Genomic DNA, 18,165 nt, shown 5'->3' with positions numbered 1-18,165 from the left:
CCTCTTCATAAAACTAGGGGATCGTAAAAGGCAAAAAAAAAAAAAAAAAAAGGAAAACAAGAGTGGGATATGTTGTGGATAATAAATAGATGATTTGGGTCCTGCCTACCACAGGACATGTACCCTACTATTGAGTTAGCAAGTAACATCATAATAAAAATTAGAAAGAATGGAGCAGTGGTTGAATGAAACATGCACCTAAATTATATGTATAAAAGGTTGATACTTTTTTGTATTTTGCACTTTCTATTATTTTAGCAATCAACAACAGAAAGCGATGGCCCTTAATGTCCTTAGTTGCACACTCTTAATTAAGGGGTGCCCATTTCTACAGCTAGCTACACAACTTCAACACCATAATTCAAAAGAAAAATCTCCATAATATTTGTACTGTGCCCCTGCCCATTAATGTCGTTTATGGTTACCAGTTGTTGTGCATCCAATTGCTTGACTTTATAAAATAAGAAGGGAAGGATTGCTGCAATTTAGAATTTACCTAAATTAAATTATTGCACCTATAAAATTATATTATAAAAAACATGATTAAATAAGTTAATATTAAGGTAACAAATGAATACAATTTGGTATCTTGGAGCTGCACCCTAATTAATTTGGAGGATCAGTAAGGAATAATCCATATTCTTGCTTTATGGGTTGAGTGGCCACTAGGGTTTGAAAGAGCACACAATTAAGCCTATTAGAAGGAGAGAACCTTGTTGAGTCATCATACCACTTGGATCACAATCGCATTTGGCCTTAACAAATTTCATATATATCACTAATTAAAATGAAATGACCACTTGTACGTTTAACTTAGGATCAACTTGCCCACGGATTTAGATTTGTGAATATGGAATAAACAATCAAAAAGTTCATTGTTGAAAACCCTAATCTTGTTCTTAATGATGGCATTTTTAGATGTTGAATTCCTCTACCAGGAATATACAAAAAAAGGTATTTTTCATAGAATATATATATATGTATATGTTACTAATATAATTGTTCTTCATTTCTCTTTTGTTTATCTTTAAATAACATATTGCAATGGAGAAGAATCAAGAAAATGACCTATTGCATTCTTCTTAGTGAACCCATTATATAAAGAGAAAGAACCCTTAGAATATTTTATTTTATTTTTGTTTAAAGTCATGAAAGATCCATTTTCAAACAAAAATATATAAAATAACCACTAATACGGTGGCTTCATCATTTTCACACTTAGATAATATTTAAATTAATTTATAATAATTAGAAAAATTTAAGCAGTTACATATTTAATTAAAGTGTCTATAAGTAATTGATAAGCAGTTAATATGTTTAATAAAAAATAGTTTATAAATATATTTATTATTAAAATAATTAAAAAAATATTAAATAAAATTTATAATAAAATTTTAAAAATTAAATAAGAGTAATATAATAAAATAATCAATTAAATTAGCTAATAAGTATATGACTTATAAGCACTAAAATAAAAAAATAAATAAATCTTCACTTATTTTTTTAAGTTTATAAACTTAACTTATAAATAAAAAAATAATTATAAATAAATAAATAAATTTATTTTTAAAACTTACAAATTAATTTATTAACCTATAAATTAAGATAAACATCCTCTTAATTATACATTTTCATAAAGATTAATATATTAAAGAAAAAAAAAAGTAAAACCAGGAATATCAACAAAGTCGGCCAAGTTTACCTTTATTCATCTATTGCCTTTTTCCATAATAATCATTAAAAATAAAAAAATGGCAAATATAAATATAAATATATAAAATTCAAGTGGTTTTCAAAGAAGTCGGCTATAAGATATTTGAATTGGGGATTAACACAGGCCGTGGCAAATGGGTTAAAAAAGCAAAGAATGAATGGCAGCAGAAAAATAGAATCACGAGAATTAAGAAAGAAAAAGAAAAATGCCAAAGTTTATTTCAACCCCTAAACTATAGGGGGGAGTGAACAATTAGCCCTGGCATTAAGATTTAAGCCTCTTCCTTCTATAAATTTCAGTATATTTAGCACATATACATCTTCACTCAAGAAATTATGAAATGTTAACTATTTTTTACATGCTGCTATTGTCGAAGTGTATCGGTAAACCTAGGATAAAGAGGCGTCGATGTGGGTGCGATGACGCAGAGATACTAATTCATCCATCTAGTTCACTGTGTGTGGAAACAAATATGGTCTTCTAATCCAAAAAATTGTTGATTTGGCAGAGAAAATTAAAAGCACAGAAAAATCCTAAACGAAAAACTTCGTGAGACCTCTTTCTTCTACAAATTTGATAAGGTGATATTTGTGGAGATAAAGATGAAGGGCAAATACTTCCCCCATAGTTCATGAATTGAAATGGACTTTTGGCCAAACGAAAAGAAGGCTGGTGGTAGTGGTGGAGGATAAGGTCACAGTCACAGATGCTTCTTCTATTGCTCCTTTTTTATTTTTAGAAATAAAAGCGAAATAATAATAATAATAATTTAATTTCCTGGTTTGAAGAAGGTCACTTTCTTTCCATTGTATATAGGGAAATGAATGGAAAGTGAAAATAAAAAATAAAAAAGAAAAAGCGAGAGATGTCAAAAAAGCAACAGCTCACGGCGTAGATTTGAGGGACCATGCAATTTGCTGGCTGTAGATATCGTTCCCATTGATGCGACGTCAACACTCTCTCGCTCTCCCCACGCTTCCCTGCCCTCCCCCCACTCTTACTCCCTCTACTCTCTCCATTTCCCAAACCCTACGCTAATTTACCTCATCAAATGAGTAGATTCTGTCTCTAAATCCAATTAACTCTCATAATTGCTCCAATTAAAATTAGTGAAAAGAAAATCTCGTAATATGAATGTTTATCAATAGGGCATCTATAAAATTTGATTATTCCAAATTTTGAAGTAGACAGTCATCAATCAATTGAAATTGAAGTAGGCTTGTTAGAAAGCTGAGTTCCAACAGAACTTAAAGGAAAAAAAAATCTTGATGATTGAATTAATTATTTTGGCAATTAAGTGCAAGTAGTCAACTGCATACGACATAATTCTGAAATCAAGATTATTTAGATTGATCTGTGGACAAGGATATTTGAAGTTGATTGTGGTTAGAAAATGGGATTGTTGATGTTATGACATTGCAACCAATGAAATGGATATTTTTGTTTGATTTGGTAATTATCATTGAGTGAATCTTGTCTCTCTATTATCTATACCATTATATTTACACACTTATAATATCTTCTTGAGCATGATCTTTGGGATAGCGAACTGCAAATTGAGAAATATTTCATTTGTATGTTTTCTCTATGCAAAGTTACAATTTCTATATTGACATGAAATGAATGACCGATGTATAAGTGAGAATGACTTAAATCTCGTTATCTTGAAATTTTAAGTTAAATATAATATCAGCTTATTAAAAAAAAATTCTCTATCCTCTATTAGTTTTTCCACAAATCTCATTCAATTCTTTTGGAAGCTTACTTTATTTTTTAACAAGTTCTTGTCTTGCGAAGATCACACCCAGCATACCCCTTCAATTTCAGAAGTGATCGTCGCCCACTTTCAGTGGTCATCTCACAAACACTCGAAGGTCTTATGAGTCCATTCCAATAATTCAGTTCACTTTACACCCAACCCATTTAAGGGTTCTTCATATTTCAGGACTATCATTGTTCAAAATGAGAATGTAGCTTATTTATTTTACGCTTTTATTAGGATAAATTTTATCCACGCTCGCTCAACTTTGGCAATGATTTTATCTTAATTATTATACTTTAATTTATTTCAATAAAATTACTCATTTTAAAAAAAATTTCTTGTAAAACTTTTATACAATGTATCTTATTTGGCTTTAAATAACAAAAAAATATATATATATTTTTATCAGGTCATATTAAAAATGGAGTTCAATAAATGTAATAAGTAGTATAGAGATGAAATTTATTATATATAGTAAATTTATCCTTTTTATTATATACCAAAACATAAAATTTGCTAATATGATAAATTTTAATCTTGCCATTTTTCGTAATTAAAAAAAAAGAAAGAAAAAAGCAACCAAAGTCAAAAAGTGAACATGGGTTGCATGTTCTTTGGTGGTCGGCAGAGAGCACTAGTCCAATTGACGGGTCATAACATTGTTAACCCTTTTGCCCCCTTTTATCTTTAACCTCGTACACATATGGCATTGCCATCAATAATAATGAATGTGTAGTATGAGGTGGGGATATCCCAATTTCATTAAACTTTCTGATTTCTCATTTCTTTCCAATTTAATTGGAATATCAATGCCTAGCTTTTCTTTTATTATTATTATTATTATTATTGTCTTTTTTTTTTCTTCTAAATTCTAGTAGAGAATAGGGTAACATGTAATTCGATGCTAAGTAGATAAAGAGCAATTGCAAGCTCAGTGGACTTTTACAAGGTAAATATGAGAAGTGTTTCCACTTTAGGTGGATAATCATTTCACCATATATTTTAATTGGCTTCCAAGATAATTATAAACCTAGGGACTGCACAACATTATATTTTATAAAATTAATAATTTAATGATTAAATATATATTTTATAATAAGGAATATTAGCTTTTTAAATTTTACTTTCTGAAAATTACATTCATCACATGAAAATAGGTTGCTTCAAGAAGATGATTTAAGTCAGATCCAAGCTTAAGGGACAACATAGATTCAAAAATGGCTAGCCTTTTTAGAAATCATTTGAGGGTTGGCTGACCTAATTAATTTCCAGACAGACACCTTTCTAAAACATCTCAAATGCTGCTATAATTTCACATATAATAAGCAATTAAAGGGTTGAGACTAGAGAGCAGATATGGGTTAAAAGTTGAAAATGGCAAATCAACCCTTGTTGCTTGTTAGCTTTTTGCTAGGCTTAGGGTTTGATTTGCCAAATCCTAATCTCTACACTTCTATTTCTACTTGTTAAGTTCACTTTGGAAGCAACAGGATGGTATAACATCTAAAATATTCTTATTTATCAATTTGCAAAATATACTTTACTATAAGAAATTTTAGATTTAGGCATTTAACACTAAATTTTTCTTATCAAATATATGAATTGCCGCATGTTACTGTTATAAAATCGTGGCTGTAGGTATTTTACAGCAAAATTATGATTGCTGTAAAAAAAAAAAGTTATTGGCAGCAACAATTATTGCTTTAAAAAATTTTCAATGATAATAATAATTTCTAGCATATATTTTTTATATGTTATTAATAGTAATTATTTACATTATTGCTATATATTAACTTTATAGACAGTAAAATTAAAGTTGCTGCACAAATTTTAATGCTTATTTTAATTTATATCTAAAGCAACTTTGAAAGAGTGATTATCAAGAGATAATGGGTTCCCTAATCACAAAGCAAATTAATAGACGAATGCGTGTTGGTCTTTGATTGGACATGTTGGTACTTAATAATGAAACGGATTATGCGGCACAAACTAATGAGTAATTAACTTAATAATATAAATAAATAATAAATAAAATATAAATAATCCTAAATCCAAACAATTAATTAAAGCCCCCCTAATTCAATAACTTATAGTAGGGTTTCATTTGTCTTAACAAAAAGAAGAATGTTAAAAACAAGTTTAGGACAATATGACACTTATGGAGAGGCAATACTAACTTGGATGGTTTAGCGTGGAGCCCATGTGTTAATGATGTTAGTGTTTAGTGAGAACATGACGATAATTGATGATAAAGAAAGGTTTTGAAAGGAAAACTAATGATGATTAATGATAAAGAAAGAGGGAGGTTAAGACATGATGAGGAAGCTCCTCTCACATTTGAACCCATTTAAGGAGGACATATACAAATGCTAATAGAGACACAAACATGGAATCAAACAGGGTTGACAACGTTGTTTTTTTTTTTTTTTTTTTATCTGCCTCCCTTTTTCTTCAAAGGGATTTGGTAAGGGGTGGGGGGCAAAGCAAGAAAGCAAGCCAGCAATTCTTGGATATTTTCTTGATCATGTTTTGGGTGACAGAGAGAGAGTCTCCAACAAAAAACCATTAACTCATTAAGCATATTTGTTCTAATTGTGTGCCTGTTTACTGACCATTCTCTATATATCTAATCATTTCTATATCATCTGGGTTAGTGAAATAGGATCTGTTGTCCCCCTTCCTTGTTCAAGTCTTTAATTCGTTTTGTACTAGTCAAATCTTTAGCAGCCTTCTATAAATAAATAATCTTTTTCACTATTGCCCTTGCATGCACCATTTTTGCTCAATCATATCATCTCCCCCACCCAAACTTCAAACCTTTTCTTTTCTTTCTTTTTGGTTTTTCGTCAAATCCCTCCATCCCTCTCTCTCTCTCTCTCTCTCTCTCTCTCTCTCATGCATACAACAGAAGAATCACTTGATCAATTGATAACACAACAGAAGCATCACTGCCCAAGAGGCATATGTAAGCTGCCATTGATAGGATCCCAGCAGCAAAAGAGTATGTTTATGCTGGTTAAGTGGAGGGTTTTGAAAATAGAATTCTAGATAAATTAAACCTTTGATGCGCTTATGGGGTGGCTTGATTGAGTACTTCCATTCTTCGGGGTAATAATAATATTAATAATAACAAAGAAGAATCAAATGGGTTTGGCTTGCTTAGCCTTATTTTGAGTAAAAAGTCAAGATTAGGCAATTTTGAACCACCAAACGTGGTTCGTTTTTCTTTTATGGTTGGCTATAGAATATCCAATGTTGCTCATAATTATAAGGTCAAAGATCATCTCACTATCCCTACCCATCTTTCATGGATGCTAGATTTCTTCTTGCTAATATTAGATTATTTTTATTTAATATATATATATATATATATTGGTAATAATGATGCATTTAGTATATTTGAAGTCCAAGCAAGAATCTATGCATTATGAATGGGACCACTTAACGAATGAATTCAGGTGAACAAAGCATGGTTCAGTTAATATAAGCATAAGCACTAATTTTTTAAAAATTCTCAGTAGCTTAAATAACATAAAATAATTATAATTAACATAGAAAAATAATTATAATTAACATAGAAAAATAATTTAATGATGGAAAGAGAGAGAGAGGAAGGAAGAATAAATTAAGAATACAAAACACTTTTGAGATCTTGCAAAGTTATCAGATAGATAGTGTAGGCCAGAGGGGAATAAATTAAGGAAGATGAGGAGAGGGGGACAATTCTAGCCTGCTAGCATATACATAGTTAAATATGTGTGTGCTCTGGAAGGCACTAGGGTCAAAAGGGAAAAAATGTGCCATAATTTTCAAATGAGAAAGAAAGATAGAGCAAATCCCATTATTCAAGAAAATCTTACCTCAAGCACCAAAAGGGATCTCTAGCCCTCTTCTCTCTTTTTGCATGGGATTCTTCAAGACCCTTTGCTAACACTTTTCTTAGGTATCAAAACTCCTAATTATGCTCCTTCATTTTGGTCCCATCTTTTACTTGAGATCAACTGTAGCAAAGGTTGCCTTGTAATAATTAGTGGGGGCTCCAAAGTGCCTCAATTGATCTTCAACAACAAGGTTTTGGAAACATTAAACACATACCTTTAAGGAAAAAAATTACATACTTGTTTCCTTTTTTTTTTTTTGCCTTTAAAGAACAGAAACAATCTTGGGATTTCCAAGTTTGAAAACTACGTCAAAAGTGATTAAACTATTGCTTTTTGAAAAGAATCTAAGGTTGTTTAGGTTTGGAAATAAACTATTGAAATGAACTTCTAATATTTTTTGGGGAGAAAAATTTGGGATTCCACTTGCAATTCCTGAGTAATATTAACATCAATTTTAATTGTAATGATTTAAATTTTTTCTATTGCATAATCCAAATCCAAATCCAAGAGCAAACATTTTCAGAGAAAATGAGGGAAAAAAAGGATGAGGGGCATTGATTTAGCATGATAGATAAAATGGCGAACATACAAAAAGAATAATGTAGTACAGCTTATTTGGTAATCCAAACCTGTCCATGTTGGTGCACCCTCACCTATGTCTAGGCAGATTCATGCTAGCAATTGGACCATCCATGTTGGTCCATCCTTACCTACGTCTAGGCAGATTCATGCTAAGAATTGGACTAACAGTAGCATTCTTGATAGCTTTCTTTTGCACCCCAATCTGGCAAGTTCACTCCATATGGGTGGATCCCATCTCAGTGAATTATTTTTAAGGTGTTAAACCCAAACATATAAGTAGGGCTGAGCAGAATTCGGTTCAAATTAAAAAATTGAATCGAACCGAATCAATTCGGTTCAATCAGTTTGATTTTAAAATTTAATTGGTTCGGTTCAGTTTTAATTTATAAAATTTTCTGTTATTTCGGTTCGGTTCGATTTTGAAAAGAAAAAAATCGGTTAAACCGAACCGAACCGAATAGTGATTTATATAATCAAATCGAACCGAATCAATTTTTGAATTAATTTATTTTTATGAAAAATTTATGAATTATATTTAATTTTATATATATTAGTTGTTTAATTTCATTGATTAATGGTTATTAGAATCAAACCAAAGTTAAAATTAGATCAAATAACTTGAAAATCAAAGCTAAATTAAAAAATCAATAAAAAATCAAACCGATCGATTTAAACCAAACCGAAACAAAATAAAACGATTCAATTAGATTTGATTTTTCACCAATTTCGATTCAATTTCTAAAATTGACGATTCAATTTTTATAATTTAATTCGATTTGATTCGATTCGATTTGAACTGATTGCTCACCCCTACATATCACCCCTACATATCAGGTTGGTAACTTCTCAAAGCTCACTTTGTTTTGAGCTTTTCAGCTGCAAAAATTGCATACAAAGCCCCTCCAGGAGCCCTGTTAAGCTTTGCGTTAATTATATTAAGCAACTAAGGGGATTGAAATATCTGTAGAGACTTTAGATTCAAAAATCCTCAAACCAAATATTGTTTTTTTATTTATTATTTTTATTATTTTTTTAACAAAGAGGAATAACAGGGACATTTATTTGGCAAGGACAATCATGAAACTCGCCCCAAACTCTCAATTCATCTGATCAATTCTCAGTTCAATCACGAGATTTCATAATACATAACGCCTTTTCTGAGCCAATTATTTCTTTCGATTTTGAAGAAACTTCCTGTTTGAAGTTCCACAGTAGCCAATTATCACTCCTCTTCTCCAAAGTCCATGAGGAAATCAGTCAAGTTCTCTGAATCTTCTATTGCTTCCTCAAGAGACATGCGACCGTCCTTTTTAAGCTTTTCCTGCAGGTTGAATGAAAGCAAGAAAATTTTACTGGCTTGAAATGCGTGAAAAAAGAAACTGGTTGGTGAATAATATTCAGGAAACAAATTTGTTTGAACACAAATTGGTCCATCGAATTTTCAATCTCTAGGTCCTGACAAAAATAAATCTTCTGCTTCTGTCCTGTGGGATTCTATTACTTGAAAATAATGCAAATGCTTTCAACATTTTCTACAAGAAGGATAGCACAAGCAAATGTTCATTCAAAAACTATAGAATGGATAAGACAAGTAGTTTCAGAACCATGAGATTAGAATGAAAGTGATCGAACATGATTCAGAAACAGGAGATGAACTGATGAATACAATGGTTCTGCTGGTAGCCTGTGAGCATATGGGTCTCAGCAAGGCAAGAAATCCCACATAATTTAGTAGAAAAAACCACCACCATTAATTAAGCAGAGGACTGTACACAGAATGCGCTAAATATGTGTGTATGCACACGTCTGACTTGGCTAAGGCAGAGAATTACAAAATCTAATAGAATACAACAAACCTTTGATTTGCGAAGCTTAGGAGTAGACTTTAGAACACTCCAATTGCGTGTAATTTTCTCCTCCTCCTCCTCCTCCTCTTCATCTAAATCACTATCCTCTCCTTCATCCTAATGCAAGTGTCAATAGATCAATGCCATTATATTATAGACAGAACAGACATAAACTTTTGCACGATAGAGGTATTTTTTATTGAATAGATAGATGATCACAAACATCAAATTAATGAAACCCACGTCATTTTCGCCAATGTCAACAGCTTGTTCCATAGCTTCATCCATGTCTGTCATCTGCTTTTAAAAAGTATCAAGAATTAAAGGATGAATATCAAGTAGAAATAAGCCATAATCCAAAATTCAATTCCAAGGAAAAATTCAAGTTGACTTTAAAATTTTATATATAACAGACAAGCACAAATATAAAGTTCAAGTTGGAGACTCATGGAAGAGTAACTACGTTGTTAGAAGAACAGATTTTATATCATAGTCCATAGATGCATTGGTAATCACTCAATTGAGCTAAAAAATTGACATCTGTTATAATTTTAGCATTAATGGACCTCAATGATGAACTTGAAGTACTGACATAATAAATAAATATTACTGATGGTTAACTCATCTCATCATTTCATGAAAGGGGCCTAAGAACTCTGTTCACATTAATACACTTCTCTGTTACGTATAACTCTGTAAGTACACATTTGTCCCAGCTTTTTGATAATGCTGAATTGAATGCAATCAAAATCAAAAGGCACATATTCTCCGATCATCCCAAACTACCAATCCAATTAAATTTATCTGTTGAATGAGTACAAACCATGATGTTGAGTTTTTGAATGAACATTAAGAAACTGTCTAGAACATTAACTTACAAGGTTGAAGTAGTGGGAAGCTACATTCAATTCTCAATTGCAAAATGTTATTGACGTGTATCTGAAATTCCTCTATACAATTGGATGATTTGCTTCACAAAAGGCTTTGATTGTTTCAACAAGACATACAATTTCATGTCATATAAGTTCAATGGAAAACCCTACACAGGTTTTATATTTGCCATTTATTTCCTGGTATTTACCTTTTAAATCGAGAGCACATTATGATTGCATTCAGTAGTTTGTCTAACTGAAAAAAAAAAGCAGTAGACAAGAGGCTTTGGTGCACTATTAAAAACCATTAAAAATAGATTTTGAACTTGAATTAAAAAGAATTGGAACCCCAGAACCTTGACTCAGGTGGTAAGGGATAAAGGCCAAAGTAGAGGTAAGGCTTAGGTTCAAATCCCACTTGCCAAAGAAAGATACTGACCATTTTATTCTGTATGAGAGTACAATAAAAAACCTGACTGCCTTAGCTTATTAGATGTATCTAAAAACCTTGGCAGATAGCTTACAGTAGAAACTGGGAATAAACAATAAGTTTTAGAAATTACATCCACAAACTAGAATGAAGAACCGTAACAGTCAGATGAAGCATTCTTTCTAACTGGAAAAATTTTAGAATTTTTTAAGATAAGAATCATGCATATAATTTGATCCAATATGGGATTTGTTAAATACAAACAATAGGAAAGTAGATAATGCTTGGACAGACCACACAGACAGAGAGAGTCACTGCAGTCTAAAGGATGGAGGTGGAACAGAGGAGGGAAGGAAAAGATCTCCTTGAAACATAACAACTAAACATCAATTATATACAAGAATGAAAATGTACTCTTCCTAATAAAAAAGATTTATCAGTCAATTTGGTAAATGAATATACCAAGTTAATTTTTTTGTGAATTACCTCAAGTTGTTCTGTCTTTTCTTTTGCCAGAATCTTTTCAAACTCCTCCCTAGGTACAATTTTGCCATGCTGATAAAATCAAGGAAAAGAAAGTTAGAGCTTAACGTACAAAGACGATAATCACTCGCCTCGCCTAAAACACAAATTATTCCACTCATTTTGTATAGAATGTGATTTCAAATGGGCCAAAGAGAAAAGTTACATTTTAAGCATGCTTGAAACAAGACCTCAGGGATTCAGAATCACCATGAGGGAAATGATGTTTTGGATCAAATTGCATAATACCACTTTTCTTTTCCCAATCTTACAACATCACTCCTATTTAACTTGGAATCTTGATGCAAATGAAATGAAAACAAGCTATAAAAAACCTTAGCTCCTCAGATAAAATCCATATTTCACATCAATATCTTTTCTTGCATGCTGCATCCAATTCTAGTGTGATCTACAGGGCTAGAAGAAATGTAAAACTATGATTCTCAAATGGTTTAAGGCCAGATCCCACCCAAAATTAAACTTGATTTCTTTAATCTGGATGTTGCACTAGAATTCATTCGTTCCAGGCACAACTAATGCAAAAGAAAAAGTCAATCAGATATTAAAACCCAGCTTCCGATTGGCATAAATTCAGTTGGATAATTACAGACATGATCCTACTTGAACTGGCAAATAGCACATATAATTCATGCAAATGCAAAAAACGACAGTATAAGACCCAAATAAGTAATACACGCGTAGAAGCATAGAAATCAGATGAGATTAGGAGAACTACTCAATCAGACACGCAGACTGCAGGCATGTTAGTTTCATCAGCAGTATGCTGACCTCATCAACTTTTGGAGATCATCTGATGAATGCTCCAGGCTTGAACTTTGGACCATGATATTTCAGAAATTGATTAACTTCCTTTTATCAACCAAATTATTTCATAACGGGAAAACCATAAAAAAAATCTATGACAAACTGCTTGACTGTAACCTATCTTTGATATGGTGAACAAGTGGATCCGAAGCAGAGTGTTAACCTCTTTCAGGAAAGCCAGCATATTGGGTGTTGGTTCATGAAAATCAGGACCCCTATAATCAACTATTTCATTTGGATCTTGGATATAGTTGATAGTTGGGTAAACTGGATCTCCACCCCAAACTGCAAAGATCAACTGTCAACTTTGAGAACAAAATGAAGCAAGAAAATTTTTATAACTTCAAAACTACTTAAATTAATAATATGACCTCATGGTTTAGGCAAGAGAAAATAACAGAAAGAAAACCGTGTTTCTGAGATCATTAGAATTCAGACGTACAAAAGATTTAAGAAAGAAGAAAAAGAGAGGTTAGAAACAACAAGCAAGGTTACTATAGTATATATTATTCAGATCAAGATTTAGATCATAAATCAATGTAACTAAAATATAAAAAACAGAGAAAAAATGCACAAAGAAATCAGCTTTGAATAAGATACTTTGCTTTATTAGATCCTCCCGCATTCTCATTGCTAAAGGATCCCTACGAATACGAATATCTGTCCCCATCATTATGCGATATTCTCGATCAGTTTGATGGCAGAACATTTCAATTAGTTGGGTGTTTTCATCTTCACCAGTCTCTTCAAAATGCTTCTGAATAGCTTCACAAGAGGTGTCTTTCTTCCATGCTTTTACCCATTCTGAGTAATACGCTATAGGACCTATTCTTTCCAGTCTCTCTTGTTCAGCTTGAAGTCTACACAAGGTAATAATGGATAAATCCACGTATTTATCCAAAAACAAAAAAAATACTATAGATGCTATAGACAAGTTTTTCTGGTGGACCATCAGGTTGAAAAGCAATAGGGGAAACAAAAATGAACATCATGGGACATTACAATTCAAAATTATTGGGGATCTGGAGTTCACACAATGTTACATCCAAAATGAGCAGCCACTATCAAGATTTGATTTTTGTTGCAACTAAACGGGCTTTCCAAAATTTTCAGTTTCTAGATGTTACTGATGGAAGTTCTACAATATATTGACATGGAAATGGCATATTAGTAATTTTAGAATAACAGGAAAATTTTATTCTCTATGGTTCAGTAATTCTTCATAGCATAGCTACTTAGACACATTACATTATAAGAAGATTAACAACTAGAAAGTTCACCTAAACTTGTTTTCTGGTCTGGAAGCAGCTTATGAATGAGACATCCCCTTCTCTCTCTCTCTCTCTCTACCCCTCCTCTTTTTCTCCTTTCCTCCATCTCTATCTTCTCATATTCAAAAGTCCTGAAATTGTCTTTTCCTCTTGCTCTCTCATTAGTCCTGTCCTATTTAGATTTTCTTGCAGTTAAAAGGACCTGGAGGCTGTATCTCTTCCTTGTCTCCTATTTTTCACACATCTCTTCTTTCTCATTGTTTTTGAGAATATAACAACAAAAAGGAAGCCCTAAGATTGTGTGATACACATGTTTGATAATACAAAAGAGTCTCCACAACACTGAATGCATCACATTCCCCATCTATCATGCTATGAAGTTCATTAATTTTACATTATCTTTAATAACTGAGGTCCAGATTTGAATTTGAGAAATAATTTCAGTCATTAAATGAAAAGGGGTGGTGGTGGGAGAGAATTTGATAAAACAAAATGCTTCCACTAATATATAATAAAGATTAAAAAAAGATAGGAATAAAATAATGTGAAAAATACTTAATCATAGGTGGTGAAAGTAACGTAGTTTAAATCTTTCTAATGACTATTATAACTCAAAAAGAAAGAAAGACCTTGTAGAAATGCCCAAAAATTATTGCAGCATGGATTTTTTTCTTCTTTTAAAAAAAAAAAAATCAATTGAAGATCAATATTACCTTTCTTCTTTAAAAAGATGTTTTCTAGCCCTGTACAGAGCAGCCTCTGTCAATGTTGGAGTCTCGCCATAAAGCTTCACTTGCCCAGTTTCAGCCATTGCTTTGAGAAAAACCTTCAAAAATTTAAATATACCAAATTAAAATAATTCAGTAAGAAGCATGCTTATATATAATATTTTAATATAAACTTTCAAAGCACATACTTCAAATGTTGTTCAATCTTCCCAAAATTAAGAAGAGTCTTGGGTTATCATCCTCCAAAATTTTGAGATTTTCACTACTGACACAACATGTGGCTACCCAAGGCCCAAAAAAAAAGGTGTTCAAACTGAAAAGAGATGTTACACACTAGGAACCATTTATTCTTAAAGTCCACATTGTATTTACATTGTAAAATGAATAGAACATATGGTCAACATGATGTTAAAGGATCTGGGCAGAACAGATACATGGTTGTTATCACATAAAGCCAATATTATTGACAGAGAGTACATCAACAAAAGTTAATCTTTTTTCTAATAAAACTATACTAACCGTTTCCACATCAGGTTTCCGCCTTTGCCATCTTGACCATTGCTCATCCTCTGGCTTTCTCCAGTTCCACCATAATTCTTCACTTGTAAGCGTCCCCTCAATTGGCTTCTTGACTTTTGGATCAATAAAGGGATGAGGGCGTCCCAGCTTCTTGTCTAATTCATATCCAGTTTCTTGTTCTTCCTCAGGTTCCATCTGATAAACCACATAATCAGATGAGATATCTTTAGGTTCTTCCATTGTCTCGTCGAGAGTATCAGGTGCCTTGGGAGCTTCTATGGTCACTTCATTAGATTCAGGAGCAGTGGCTGATGTTCTGTACTTTTTCCTCCTACTTCCAGGCCTTTCACCATAAGATGGAGATCCTGTTGACGTGCCTGTTGGTTCAGGAGCCCTGGCAGCCCTAACTCGATCAGCAGTGCCTTCTGGCCAGTACTCCTGTCCTGGAATGCTAGCACGAGCACCAGATGCTGGCTCAAGTTGCCCAGATGTGGAGTCCATATAACTATGGTAAGGAGGGCGTTCAACAGACACATGTTCGATGTATTCATCCTTCTTCTCACACTTTATACAAGGAAGTAATGGAGCCTTCAGAAATGCTTTAGAGCCAAACTGAACTTGCAAAATTCCAGTTGAAAATGAACCTACAAATGCTGTCTGCATTGTGCACAGAAAATTATACATGTAACTAGTAAGCAGTGTATAGTAAATGAGATGGGAATAATGAAGCACCTTTGTCACAGGCAGGGCAAATGGGGAAATTTCCAGACCCACCCCCAAATAAAATAAAATAAAATCTAGGTCAGCAAGGGCCACATGTTTAATTGATTAGGTGATAAAAAGTAACATCATTTATAAATTGTTTACAACACTGGCACACTTTCAACATGGATCATCGTAGAATTTGTTCAGGAGGAGACTCGCTATAGGATTTCATCAACACAACTCTCTGATATTAGAGCCAACAGAATTAGAGATGTGATTATGTAGGAAAATATGGTCCCAAAATAAATTGAACAGAGAGAAGATTGAACTAATGCAGAAGTGATCTAGAAAAAGTTTCTTTATGCTTTTCAAGAAAAATTTGCATTTTCTGTTATGTAGCACCATTGGAGGATAAGAAAAGCTCCTTTTTACTTTGATGATGATGATGAAGAAGATGATCAACAAACTATACAAGACTTATCACGATGATAATTGATAAGTTTGGCTTAATTTCCCACCTGGAAAATTGATATCCCATGAAATTTTCAAAGACGTCCCATACAGTAAAGAACTAGTAGGTAGTACCACATCCACATCTCAGCTACATATGTATGCGTATTTTTTACTCATTAATCATTTAATATTTGAGAGCAGCATAATAATGTTTACTAACCCCTCACCCCAGAGAAGCAAATACAAGGGGAAAAAAAAAAAAGAAAAGGAAAGAAAAAGAAAGTAAACCTGCAGATGACTGTAGCCTGGCTTCCCAGTAACAAAGCTATCTGCACAAACTGTATCCCTCAGTCCTCTATCTGCCATACCCCAGCCCACCAAAAAAAGAAAAAAGAGGTGAATTCTAACTACTAACAGAAAATCCTATTTTAGTAGAAGAAAAACCATATGAAGATAACGAAACATAAAAACCTTGGTAAAGCCAAGTTGCTAAGAAAGATGCCATTTTTTTTATTCAACTAGCTAGACAGCTGATAAAATCTGCAGAGAAGACCAAAACACTGGGTTGGTATTATGTTAATCTACAGAAATTCAACCCATTATTATAAAATCCAACAGACAATAACAATATCAAGCGCAAGCAGGTAAAACAAAAATTTTGATGAAAAGAAACTAATGGTTAAGATAAGAAACGAACCGTTCTAGTGTCGAACTGCAGAGAGAAAACCAAGAACAATCATGGGGTTTAAAAGTTTGGATTTTGATGGTTTAAGCGAGGGGACATGACGAGTGAGAATAGCTTTCAAAATGGATAAGGGTTTTGGATACTGTTACCATTTATTTTAAAAAAAAGGGACAGAAATGTTTTTCTGAAAACATAGTTTTGTCTATTTTATGGGATTCTTATATTTATATATTTTATAAATTAAAATATCTTTTAAATCTCAGTCAATAAATCTCATATTAATGTAATTAAAATTTAAAAACCTTAAAAATATCTTAATTAAACTATATAGAAATTGAAATGTATTATACGTTTTAAAATTTCATATTACTATCATATTTTTATTAATAAAATTAATATATAAAATGATATATTTAACCTTTTTATTATTATACATATATCATATACATTTATAATTAAAATATATATATATATATATATATATATATATATATATATATATATATATATGGAGTTTAAAAAATTTATTTATTTATTTATTTTAAAGTTTAATCAGGACGTTACAGCCTCTTTACCTGCAAGGGTGGAAAGCCATATGAGAACCACCAAGGCACTTACTTTCTTACAAATTTTTTGCTGTCCTAACACCTAATTTTGAGAATGATATCATCTTAATTTTACATGTTTTCTTTCCTAATAATTGACAATAAACCTATTTGTTGTTTTGTTAGATTAACTTTTTAAATTGGCCAAATGTTGGCCAAGTTGTTGTAATTTGGCAATATTAACTTTATCAAAACACAAATTAAAATTTAAAATTTTAGGTGATAAATTAAAATTAAAATAATATATTAAAATTTAGCTCTAAGTGATGTCTCCTGTCTGGTTCGTCTTTTTTTAATAAAAGATTTTACTATTTGATTAAAAAAAAGTTTAATGAATTTTTCAGCTAAAAAATTATCATCATAAAAAAAAAAAATAAAGTAGCAAGAAAACTAGAACTTGTAGAGCAGTTTTCAGTTTAAATTGAAAAATTAAATTGAATCGATTTAATTTGATTTAATTAGTTTAGTTTTAAAATTCAATCTGTTCGATTGGATTTATAATTTTGATAATTTTAATTAATCAGTTTGATTCGGTTATTTTCATAAAAAATAAAAAATCAAATCGAATCAAAATTATTAATATATATATAGGAAATCAAAGAAAACCGAATCAAGCCGAATCGAAATTAAAGAAAACCAAATCGAACCTTAAGATTTTTGAGTTTTGATTTCTAATTGTTTTTTGTTTTATGTTTTATTATTTAGATTTAATGTTAAAAATATAAAATTTTATAAATTTCGATTTAATCGGTTTAAAATCAAAC

General features: G+C 31.6%; 1 protein-coding gene across 2 annotated transcripts; it reads right to left on the bottom strand.

Moving 5' to 3' along the window:
- Nucleotides 1-8,916: 8,916 nt before the first annotated feature.
- LOC110649020 (protein PLASTID TRANSCRIPTIONALLY ACTIVE 12, chloroplastic) lies at nt 8,917-16,964 on the bottom strand. 2 transcript variants are annotated; one of them, XM_021803411.2, is made up of 11 exons: nt 16,809-16,964; nt 16,583-16,651; nt 16,400-16,470; nt 14,954-15,610; nt 14,420-14,532; nt 13,036-13,295; nt 12,599-12,720; nt 11,575-11,643; nt 10,030-10,086; nt 9,796-9,903; nt 8,917-9,260 (listed from the first exon to the last, which is right to left on the bottom strand). In XM_021803411.2, exons 2-11 carry the CDS (start codon nt 16,614-16,616, stop codon nt 9,162-9,164), a joined length of 1,590 nt encoding a protein of 529 aa, XP_021659103.2. In that variant the 5' UTR covers nt 16,617-16,651; nt 16,809-16,964; the 3' UTR covers nt 8,917-9,161. The 2 variants fall into 2 exon arrangements, with proteins under 2 accessions (XP_021659103.2, XP_021659105.2); XM_021803413.2 differs by having other exon boundaries at nt 10,030-10,083.
- Between the last annotated feature and the right edge of the window lie 1,201 nt (nt 16,965-18,165).

This window comes from Hevea brasiliensis, chromosome 18 (genome assembly GCF_030052815.1).
Source record: "Hevea brasiliensis isolate MT/VB/25A 57/8 chromosome 18, ASM3005281v1, whole genome shotgun sequence".
NCBI lineage: Eukaryota > Viridiplantae > Streptophyta > Magnoliopsida > Malpighiales > Euphorbiaceae > Hevea > Hevea brasiliensis.
Note: the sequence above shows the minus strand (reverse complement) of the source record. Positions and strands in the feature narration are given on the sequence as shown.